We start from the raw sequence: 11,920 nt of genomic DNA, 5'->3' as shown, positions 1-11,920 counted from the left end.
AGTCATAGGCAGCAACCGGGAAAGTCAAGGCCACAGCTACAGCACTGAGAAATGGGCCTAAGCCTGCTGCCCAGAATTCGTAGCACCCAGGAAGTTGGTGGATTCAAACACAGTTCCATATAAAAAAAAGTATAAGAAAAAGGCCTTTAAAGTTTTTTAATAAAAAAATACTCAATACAGTTTTCCAAACACAACTTTTCCACTTTAAATGCTATTTTTCCCCAACTGGTAATTCTCATCCATATTTCTTATTTCTCCCCCCTCCCCCCCAAACTTCAAGTTTTTAAGCCTTCACTATCAGACCTGGTGACAGTACTCAGCATTCCTAAAAGGAACCTGACTTTATATTGTATGAAGCTTAGACACCAATAGGCACATTTAAACTTAAATTTAATTTCTGATAGGTCATTTCACATCTCAACAGGATACGGTGACACCATGATACACATGGACACAGCATTTTATTCTACTGGCTAACAGTCATCAGCTACACTTCTTGTAGATGAAGATATTTTGCAACTGACAGTTGTTTGCATTAACTTTAAAACATTTTTATCTTTAATTCTTGAAAATAAGGTAGCTATGAAGATGGGCACTTCACACAGTATGCTACAAGTATCACTTGGAAGTCATCAGAAATGCCAACCTGAGTGTGTCTGCCTGGGACCCAGAGACCTAGGTGCCAGTGCCAGTGCCAGGAAGTTTCTCAGGAACTAGCACCTGGATCCTCGTCACTCTTGGCTAGATGCACTGCCATATGGGTGCCTAGGTTTAAACATTATAGCTCCACATACTCGTAGACCAATGCTGGCATGGACACTGGCTGTGCATCCCTGGACCGCTGCCACCCTGCAGAGGCACACACATAGGTGTGTGCTGACTAGGGAACAGCTGGCTGGTTTTTGGATACTGAAGGTGTCTGAGGAATACGGAATCTGGGCAGGTTTCATTTGGTTTACTTCACATTAAGAAAAAAATTGGAGCTGATGCTCAGAAAGTCACATATCTTTCAGACTCTGTTATCAGAGCACCTGCCACATCCAGAGTCACAGCCCTGGCCCTGTAGCTAGTCCTTCTGTGGGAAAGGCCATCACCCCAGGGGGTTACTTTACTCAGATTTGTATATTGGTCTTCGGTTGGTTTTCAGAGTTAGTGTTATTTACTCATTAAAACTTTTTGGGAAGGGGAAATTGTCTAAAAAGTTTACAGTATTTCCTTCAGAAAGATCATAAATAGTAATGTAGAACCAAAAATCCCAAGATTTTACTTAACATTAAAAAAGAAAGTTAATCTGTTCCCCCAAAGTGTACTGCAAAACCAATTCTGATGCTCTTTCACAGAAGCCACTCAGCTGGTGGACAAGTAACAAGACGGACCCCCAGCGGGGCCATGTGCATGTGAGGAGGCTCTCTGGCCTATCACTATGTCAGCCTTCCAAAGTTAGGGCATGGGTGACAGAATTGTATGAGCCAGTCTAGTACTTTTAGAGGACAGTTTGAGCCAGGTTAAGTTCTAAACTGAAAAATGCTCCTGGTCTCATCTGGTCAAATAGATGACTCCAGAGGTAACTAGGCCTGTGCCTATGGAAGTCATAGGCTGCCTGCAAAGCTGCTTTAACTCATGACATGCTAGGCTTGTAGGTGTCGTGGCTGATGCTCGACCCTGACCACTGAGAATGTCAGTCCTGGTCCAGATGAAACTGCAGTTCTAGAAGGCAGCAGGACAGCAGTGGGCAGCACCCTGCTGGGGACTGAGGGGAGTTGGAGCATTTCTGCTTTGTGGCTTTCCTAAACCGGCCGCTGCTGCCCTGCATGCACCTCCCCTCCCAGTGGAAAGCATGGGGTCTCCTTTCTCAGTGTTCATGCTCTCCAAGGCCAAGACACACTCCTGAGGAGGCAGAAGCAAGCCTGCCAAAGACCAGCTAATGGTCCTTGGGCTGGGGGGGGGGGGCGCCTTTAAAGAACCATCAGACCTTCTGCCATGAGACCAGGTGGTGCCCTGGTGGAAAGAAATCGAGGGCAACCTAGCTGGGGGCTTGACGAGCAGACGCACAACGGAAAGAGCCCGTCGGCCTCGTCTCCAGGCTGTGTGCCTGGTGTCCCGGGATCCTGTAGTTCCCTCCCTGCTCACTCCATAGTTGGTATTGGCCCGACAACTCAAATACATTTTAGCTGGAAATAATTTGTGAACGTTTTAGCAAAAGTATATTGGGAATAAATGTCAGAAACAGAAAAACCAAGTGAAGAAAATATACAAGGTTTCCCCCAAATGTTGGTCCAAGAAATTGGGTTGAGAAGACATCGGAGAGAAACAGCCTAAACAAAGGCAGCGTCCTGCTCCACAGGCCACACTGCCATTACTGGTCAAGTCCACAAAAGGAAAACCACGAGAGCAATCTTGAAACACCACAACCACTCAAAGTGGAAACAGAGCACTCTGAGGGAAAATTCACATTAGTACAAAGAACGTAGGCTGTTTCAAAAGAGCAAAATGATGATCAATCCTGACTGGGAGTAGCCCAGGGCCTGAGTCCCAGTCTGTCCTGAGCGGAGGGCAGTAGGTGAGGAGAAGAAGCCTGAACCATCAGGACAGAGCTAGGGTGACCTTTAGAAAGTTCTAGTCTATATTTCCAGGTAAGATAAAAGCATTTCACATGCCAGTTAATCTTTAATCATAACTTTAATCTAAAATAAAAACGGGAGGGCACCTTGATGTTGGGTCTCAGATTCAAGTGTAGCAGTAGATGCTGCGTAGTAAGGCTTGTTTGTCCTGGACCACTGAGTGCGCAGCTGACAAGCATCAGTGCGGACGCCGCAGCACAGGCGCTGAGGATGGCTCAGTGGTGGGAGTGCTCCCTCCCACCCAAGGAGGCCTAGACATGTCAGAGCATCATGAGCTGGGTCCTTGGGGCAAGTGCCATGCTTGCCTTCCCGTTATAGGCAGGGCTGGCTGCCCCATGCCACCCCTGGATCTGACCAAGCGCTATTTGCCTTCTGTGACCCTTCTCCAACACCGCCTTCTCTTCCTCTTCCCCTTTGACTTCAGTGATTCTGGAAAGGGTTTCTCAGTCTTGGTACTTCTCGCAGATTCTGCCCTCAAGTCATGCTCACAGCAGTAGGATTGCCCATCCTGGGTGGAGCGGAAGGCAGTCCCATCTTGGTGTTCCTTACAGAATGAGTTGGGGCACAGGTGGCAAAATGAGGTAGAAGGTTTGCCACATACATCACAGTGATGCCAAGGACATTCCCACTTCCCTGCAAAGAAATACACCATCAGCAAAGAGGAGTGGTAGAATCAGCATCAGTGTTGTCAGGGCTGAGAGTAATGTTCTTGAGGGGTATGGACATTGAACCAGAGGGCCTCAAGCATGTGTTCTAGCACTGAGTTAAAATCCACAGGGTATGTTTCCCAGGCTGACCTTGAACTAGCCATCCTCCTGCTTCAGCCTCAAGTTGGTGGGCAAATGGAAATACACCAGCATACCTAACTGAAAATTTTTAAAAATGGCTAGTCAAATACATGCAAATTACCACAACTGCATTTCAGTTGCCAGAGAGAAGCTAGCAGTTGGTGCTCAAAGAGAAGGCGGGTCCCGAGTGTTGCAGACTACAGTCTACATGCCTGCCAGCTGCAGCACCACACCCGACACTAAGGGCAGCTCACTGCTACTGTTCCATAGCAGATTCTACTGATGCCAACAGCTGCCCTCGACTTACCCTTTGTTGTTACTGTATTTTGAGACAGGGTTTCTCTGTGTAGCCCTGGCTGTCCTAGAACTAACTCACTCTGTAGACCAGGCTGGCCTCAAACTCACAGATCCGCCTGCCTCTGCCTCCCATGTGCTGGGATTAAAGGTATGCACCACCACACCCAGTTTAGGACTTAGGGGACAGTTTTATGCTTAGATATGAATCTCTAAAGATCTCTGTTAGGGCTGTAGATAATTGTCAAATTCAAATATATATATATTATTATTAGGTTTCTTGTCTTTGGATCAAGTGTTTACACTTTTTCTTTTGAAATTCTAACTTTTTGTTCTGATTCTATGACTACTCGAGTATGTAAGAGGAAAAACCATTTTATTGTCTTCCAGGGAGCCAAATCTGTGGTTCCATCTTACATAGCAGCTGTTAGCTGTGTCATCTCTGGGGACAGTGCCTACAAGTCCTGGGAGGGAATTAGGTCACGTGTCGTACAGCCAGGCCGCCCAATGACAAGACCAGTCATGGTGAGGCTAATGCAGTGGAACCTATCTTCTTCAATAGAGCCCTGGTGAATGTCATTTTAGATCTTGGCACTAAGGGCCACTCAACATTGGGCTTTGGAAGCTACTGCCTGTTCCCATCCTGTGCTCCAGCTGGTTCCCTGGACTGGGGGACACTTACCACGTGACCTTCCAATGACTGTGCAACTAGATAAGGCCCAATCAGTTAAGAGACGCTGAGTAAGAATGGCAGGCAAGCATATTGCAAGTTGTCTGAAGCTGCCATGGGTACTGGGTACCTACCAAAGGGCCGCTTGCCCAAGCCCAGGCAGGACAGGTGGTAGGCCTTGGTGCAGAACTTTCGGTCACACAGCACCAGCTGTCCACCATCACCACAGCGGAAGCACTCATCCTCTGACTGCCGCTTCCCTTCTCCCTTGGCTCTGCGTCTTCTGGTTTTCTTCTTGGCCTTTTTACCCTTTTCCTCTGAAGAAAGGGATGTAGAGGTCTAGAATAAAGAATTAAGCATGGTTACTTAAAAGAACATAGACCGGAGCAGTGTTTCAAACAAGCAAACTACAAAGATGCCCAAAAAGCAAAGTCCAGTGTGACATTCTAGATTCCTGGGGTATTCCAATATGGTGCTGAGCTCAAGGCTGTAGGTTCCATTTCTCACATCACAGAAGGGTATGCCACCTACACAAAGCTGGTCATGGCCAATGGGATGGCCCACTATGCCTCGGGCAACTCCTGCTAAGATAAAAAACACAATACAGAGGTGCAATAATGTCCCTCTTGGGATCTGCTAACAGGACATGTTGACATACACCTTGGCCAAAGTAGTGACCCGCTGGCCACTTTCAGCTAAGAATTCAGTTATGAGCAGAGCAGTTGTGAGGGTCTGAGAAAAACTGACCTCGTGCCGGGCGGTGGCGCACGCCTTTAATCCCAGCACTCGGAGGCAGAGCTAGGCGGATCTCTGTGAGTTCGAGGCCAGCCTGGCCTACCAAGTGAGTTCCAGGAAAGGTGCAAAGCTACACAGAGAAACCCTGTCTTGAAAAACCAAAAAAAAAAAAAAACCAAAAAAAAAAACCAAACCTGACCTCGTAGGCCCACAGGGAGTGGCACTATTAGGAGGTGTGGCCTTGTTGCAGTAGGCATGATTTTGTTGGAGGAAGTGTTACTAGGGGTGGGCTTGGAGGTCTCAGATGCTCAAGCTACGCAGATCCAGATGTGGAACTCTCAGCTACTCTCCAGCACCATGTCTGCCTGCATGCCACCATGCTTCCTGGCATGACGATATCAGACTACACCTCTGAACTATAACCCAGTCCCAATTAAATGTTTTCTCTTGTAAGAGTTGCCATGGGGGTCGGAGAGATGGCTCAGTGGTTAAGAGCAATGACTGCTCTTCCAGGTCCTGAGTTCAATTCCCAGCAACCACATGGTGGCTCACAACCATCTGTAATGAGATCTGGCGCCCTCTTCTGGCATGCAGGCATACATGCAGGCAGAACACTATACATAATAAAGGAATCTTTAAAAACAAAAAACAAAACAAAAAAGAGTTGCCATGGTCATGGTGTCTTCACAGCAATACAACCCTAACTAAAACAACAGGTGAGGGCAAACCATTGTCAAAGCAGCAGTCCTTCAGAAAGTATCTAATGGGTTTGTTGCATATAAGGAGTGCCCCAGAATTCATGTCCTTCTGAGGACTTGGAACATGACTTTATTTTAAAATGGATATAATTATAATAAAACCACAACAGCACATCAAGCAAGCATGACTTGTAAGCAGATTGAAAGGAACTGGTGGCCAAAGGTGTGACTCAGTGGGAGGGCACTTGCTTTAGTAGGTATGGGCCCTGGGCTCCATACACAGCAGTGTGAACAACAAAAAGGTAGCAGGGCAATGGAGGCAGTGGTCAAGACAGACACCACATGGCACCTCAGGTGAAGCAGCACAGTGTTGGGGTAAGGCTTCTACAACCCAAGGAACACCACAGATCACTAGTCACCAACAGGTGGTGGAAAGAGGCCTGGAAGACTCTCAGAGAAACTTTGGTACAAACGCAGTCCTGCCAGCACTGACTTTACCTACCTGCCTTCAAGACTGAGTCCATGTTTCTGATGCTTAAGTCACACATCTGTTGATGCTTCCTGGATAGTCCCGACAGGATTTACACCAGTGAGGAAGTCTTAACAAGCAGCCTGACAGAGGGCCTCACTAACCCCAACCCACACACTGCATGGATCCTGCCCTTGTCACAGCAACAGGTCTACTGCTCACTAGAAAGCAATCTTCCTAGATGTCATGATGCCCCCAGAGTTATGTGTTTCAGCTTCACAGAAAGAAAGAATCTGTGATGTCCTTACCTTTGGTCTGTCTCCAAGAAACCCACTACAATTGGAGGCTCCACACCGACAGACTGTCTTCTCATTGCCCAAACAATCGAGGTTATAGTTGAAAGTCAGCTCTGTCCCTAAAGGAGACACAATGCTATTTTAGAGGCCACTGTCCTCCAAGGCAGTGAATGCTAAATTTCAAGAGTTAGTCTCAAGGAAATGTACCTCACCCCCTTCTGGCACACACTGGCATGACTCACATAGCTCATCAATTTGCTTTATAAAATAGATATCCAAAACAAAGCTTCCAAATCACTATCCTAGAGCCTTGCCAAACTCAGCCACACCAAATACCAGCCATTGCCTGCCTGTCCACATGGCACCTGAAACAAGTAGGACCCCAGTGAATTACCTGCAGGAATGTCACACACAGCAAACAGGCCAACTCGTGTGTCCCCATTCACTGTCCACTTCAGGGTCTCACAGTTGGGCTGGCAGCTGTGGTTCATGAATCGTGAATAATTCCCTTTAGGGCCAGCATCAATTATTCGGTCCTACAGGATAAAAATCAAGGACATCTTATTATTTATTTATTCATTCATTTATTCATCATTCATTCATTTATTTATTTGGTTTTTCAGGACAAGGTTTCTCTCTTGGTTATCCTGGAACTCACTCTGTAGACCAGGCTGGCCTCGAACTCAGAGATCCTCCTGCCTCTGCTGGGATTAAAGGTGTGCACCACTATGCCCAGCTGACATTTTATCTCTAAGGGGATTCTTCATGCTGTAGGTTTTATCAGGTGTTGCTTGTCTTACTGAAAACCTTGGTATTCTGTTGTCCACCTGGACCAGACATCCCTCAACCAGTCCAGAGTCTCTCGATTAAGAATGGAACCCAAGGAGAGACTGAGCCCAAGTGAGCAGTGGTGAAGACCGTAAGCTGGCACTTGTAACACCACCCCACCAACAAATAAGCTAGGAGAAATAACACGCGTCACAGACTTGGGAAGGGCAGCAAAGGCCTATACAAAACTAGCACTGCCAGACAACAGCAAACTTATTAAGTTGATGCAAGCAGCATCAACTCTTAAAGGGCAAAGAAGGCCCAAGCACAGCACGCTCAAGTCCCCAGGCTGGAAACAATGCAATGGATCCAGGATGCCGATGCTATGCTGCCATAAGAGGGACAGGTACAGGCTGACAGTTCTGAGATACAATCTGCAAAATCACAAATCCAAGCACACAGGGGCCCTGGGAACTGACTCACTGAAATCCAAGTGCCCAAGCACTGTGAGAAATAAGAACCACTTATGGCTCAGAGCAGGAGATGGAAGGTGGGTACACAGCTGTACCCTTTTCCCTGAAAAACTCTAGACCAAATATACAAATCAGTAGGATCTCTGCTCTTCAGTGGTTATTTCCGAGATCGGGGATGAGTTGGTACAAAATTATGTGTCTGAATAGGGATGAATCTGTGCCAAGAGCACCCCTAGCTGTGCCTTGTGGAGCACAGAGCACTTCAAGGGGCAACCACACTGGATGACTATGCTTGCATCCCCCGATGGGTGCTAACCTTGAAGGATTCTCTTGATAGTAAACATGTGGGTCCCTTGAGAAACCTGCAAGGCGAGCACCCATTGGGTGGTGCAAGCATAAAAAGCCAAACTTGGTGGGTAGATGCCTGTATTCCTAGGCACTTGGGATGCTAGGGAAGGAGACCTCTTCAGCCCAGGACTCAGAATTCACCTCAGGAGAATAAAAGCAGAAACACTATCAGGATGTAGCTCAGTGATGTGCTTTCTACTATACTAACGCCCTAGCCAGTTCTGTCTTTCTGTTGTTACTGTTGTTGTTTTAAACTCCAAAGTTTTGTAGATGACAGACAAACAATCTATCACTGAGTCATATCTCAGCTACATTTGTATATTTATCATCTGGTGAAATGGCTCACAACATAAAGGTACTTGCAATCAAGACCATGACCTGAGCTTGAACCCTGGACCCCACACCATGGAAGGAAAGAACTGACTTCTGAAAGTTGTCTCTGACCTCCACAAGTGTACCATAGCATACACAACCTCACACATGCACACAAAGTAAATACATGCTTTTAAAAGTGCGCAGTGTGTGTGACTGCAGGCACATATGTAAAGGTCAGGAATGATTTTTTAGAACTTAGTTCTCTTCGTCCAGCTTATTTTGAGGCAGGGTTTCTGGTTTCTAACACTGCACGTGTACTCCAGGCTAGCTGACTTGACAGCTTTCCAACTGAATTTTTTTTAAAGACTTATTTTTATTTATGTGTTTGTTTCTCTGTGACTGTATGTTACATGAGTGAGGTTACGAACAGAGGCCAGAAAAGGGTGTTAGATCCAGAGCTGGAGTTACAGGCAATTGGGAGCTGCCTGATGTGGGTCCTATGGCCTGAATTTAGGTCCTCCAGAAAAACATTAAGGTGTGTGCATATGTGTGTACATGCAGGCAGAGGCCTGGTCAACCTTGGATGCTATTTCTCTAAAGTTTTCCGTCTTGTTTTTCTTTTTAATATCCACTTATTTACTTATTGATATGTCGTGTGTGCCCTGTGTGGAGGCTAGAGGACAACTTTCTCAGGTTGGTGCTCTTCTTCCATCATGTAGTTCCTGGGGATCAAACTCAAAACCTTTATCCAATGAGCCATCTTGCCTCACCACCAACAACCATTACCTTATTTTAAGACAGGTTCTTTCATTGGAATCTGGGGTTCACCAATTAGACTAGGCTGGCCAGCAAGCCAAGGACCCTCCTGTCTCTACTTCCCGAGCTTTGGGACTGTAGGAATGTGCTACCATGCTCAGCTTTTAATTTTTATTTATTTTATTTTTTATTTTATTTTATTTTATTTTATTTTATTTTATTTTATTTTATTTTATTTTATTTTATTTTATTTTATTTTATTATTTTATTATTTATTTATTTATTTATTTATTTATTTATTTATTTATTTATTTATTTATTTTTTGGTTTTTCGAGACAGGGTTTCTCTGTGTAGCTTTGCGCCTTTTCCTGGAACTTACTTGGTAGCCCAGGCTGGCCTCGAACTCACAGAGATCTGCCTGGCTCTGCCTCCTGAGTGCTGGGACTAAAGGCATGCGCCACCACCGCCCGGCTCAGCTTTTTTTTGTGAGTGCTAGGGGTCAAACTTGGGTTCTCATGCTCTGTGCAGCAAGTGTTTCACCAATTAAAACATCTATGCAGCCTCAAATTCTTTTTTTTTTTGGGGGGGGGGGATTGAGACAGGGTTTCTCTGTAGCTTTGGAGCCTGTCCTGGACTGGCTCTGTAGACCAGCCTGGCCTCTAACTCACAGAGATCCACCTGCCTCTGCCTCCTGAGTGCTAGGATTACAGCCGTGCGCCACCACTGCCTGGCTCAAATTCTTTTATTATTTTAAAGTATATCTAACATAAAAGCTTACTGGGTTTTTTTTTAAAGTGTGTGTGTGTGGCTAGAGACTGAACCCAGGGCCTTGCACGTGCTGGTAAGCACTCTACTACTGAGCCATATGCCCAACCACGTCTTAACCACTTTTAAGTGTATAATTATTGTTATAAATATATTTATAAGGGTACCCTATTTAATCCTTCACTCTTTACATACCTGGGAAGGATCCTTATGCCTTACCTCTCAAATGCTGGAATTAGAGGTATGGGTCACCATCCTCAGCCCTCTGAGTTCTTTTTTTTTTTTTTTTTTTTTTTTGGTTTTTCGAGACAGGGTTTCTCTGTTTAGTTTTGGTGCCTGTCCTCGATCTTGCTCTGTAGACAAGCTGGCCTCGAACTCACAGAGATCTGCCTGGCTCTGTCTCCTGAGTGCTGGGATTAAAGTTAGGCGTGTGCCACCACCGCTCCTGAGTTCTTTAAGTTATCTTTCAAGCCATGGTTTTAGACCAGGCATAGTAGCCTGTGTCTGTAATTTCCACACTTGAAGCAGGAGGATTCCAAGTTCAAGGCCCTTGAGCTATAAAGCTAGTTCAAAATCCGGGCTAGGGATGTAGCTCAGTGGTAGAGTACTTGTCTAGAATTTGCAGGGTTAGAGTTTGATTCTCCAACATTTAAAACAAAAACAACAAAAGTTGTTTCAAAGTTTTTTTGCCTAGAGAGCTACGATCTTTTTTAGAGTTAAAATTGGTTTAATTATTGCTCTGAATGGGCCATTCTTTTCTGTTCTTTTTAGGTCTTAATATTTTTTTTTCCTGCTGAAAACTAGACATTCAAATCTAGTAATACAGTAGCTTTGGAAATCAGATTATTTCACCTCTTCTGGGCTTACTGAGTTTTGTTCTTCCTTCATTGTTAATGTTTTCCTTCTATTGTTCTTCTAAGCTTTTTAAACAATAGAGCATCTCTGTGGCTGTTACTGAGCCTGTGCATTCTCCAGGGCAGGCAGAGTCATGAAAGTCTTAGTTCTTTTTTTTTTTTTTTAGATTTATTTATTTATTATGTATACAGTGTTCTGCCTGCATATATGACTGCAGGCCAGAAGAGGGCGCCAGATCTCATTACAGATGGTTGTGAGCCACCATGTGGTTGCTGGGAATTGAACTCAGGACCTCTGGAAGAACAGTCATTGCTCTTAACCTCTGAGCCATCTCTCCAGCCCCGAAAGTCTTAGTTCTTAATGTATAGCTCCAAAAAGAGGGAAGGGGAAAATGAAGTGGGAAAAATGAGCAGCAGCCTCTATACTGTCACCACACAGGGGACCAGAGCATCTCTGGGGCTCAGTCAAGCACTTCTATCTACGGTAGTAGTGCGTCTTGGTTTTGTTCATTGCCCTCCAGAGTCCTAGCTTGCCAGCTTTTCCAGAAAACCAGAATGACCTCCTACAGAAGGCCCTCCATGAACCTGCTCATTGTTTATTTATTAATCCTGTGTCATGGCAGAGCCTGAAGAAGGACATGCTACTCACCTCTTAAGCTCTAGGGTCCACAACTTTTGCAACCAATTCTTTTAATTAAAAAAGAAAAAAATCCAACCCCACGAAGCGGGCGGGTGGAAAAGGCAGATTAGTGTATCCCCCACCTATTAGTATTTTGCCATGTTCACTGTCTTCTGTTTTACTATGTATGCACAGACACACATGTGTGAGTACACACATACACCCCATCAATCCTTTCAGGGCTAGCTGCTAACACCTTGCTCTACCCCTGCAAACAGGCTTGCTTCCTTTCCCTCCTTCCCCTTCACCCCCTCAGCTTTCTGAGGTCAGTGATTACTGATCTCAAACTCAAGATCCTCCTGCCTCATTCTCCCAAGTGCTAGGATTATAGGCATGTATCATCATCCCTGGCTTGGGTATCTCCTACATCTTTTTTTTTTTTTTTTTTTT

The 11,920-nt window shown here is 45.3% G+C and overlaps 1 protein-coding gene across 1 annotated transcript in view; it reads right to left on the bottom strand.

Moving 5' to 3' along the window:
• Positions 1-373: 373 nt before the first annotated feature.
• Nsd2 (nuclear receptor binding SET domain protein 2) overlaps positions 374-11,920 on the bottom strand; it is an 84,184-nt gene continuing 72,637 nt past the window's right edge. The window contains exons 20-23 of the mRNA XM_059275694.1: positions 6,966-7,107; positions 6,584-6,690; positions 4,508-4,712; positions 374-3,254 (exon numbers count right to left, since the gene is read on the bottom strand). Of these exons, the coding sequence (XP_059131677.1) occupies positions 2,983-3,254; positions 4,508-4,712; positions 6,584-6,690; positions 6,966-7,107 (726 nt within the window). The 3' untranslated portion in view covers positions 374-2,982. The remainder of the gene's footprint in view (positions 3,255-4,507; positions 4,713-6,583; positions 6,691-6,965; positions 7,108-11,920) is intronic.

The sequence above is a fragment of the Peromyscus eremicus genome, chromosome 10 (genome assembly GCF_949786415.1).
Source record: "Peromyscus eremicus chromosome 10, PerEre_H2_v1, whole genome shotgun sequence".
NCBI lineage: Eukaryota > Metazoa > Chordata > Mammalia > Rodentia > Cricetidae > Peromyscus > Peromyscus eremicus.
The sequence above is the reverse complement of the archived record's forward strand: the minus strand, read 5'-3'. Positions and strand labels throughout refer to the sequence as shown.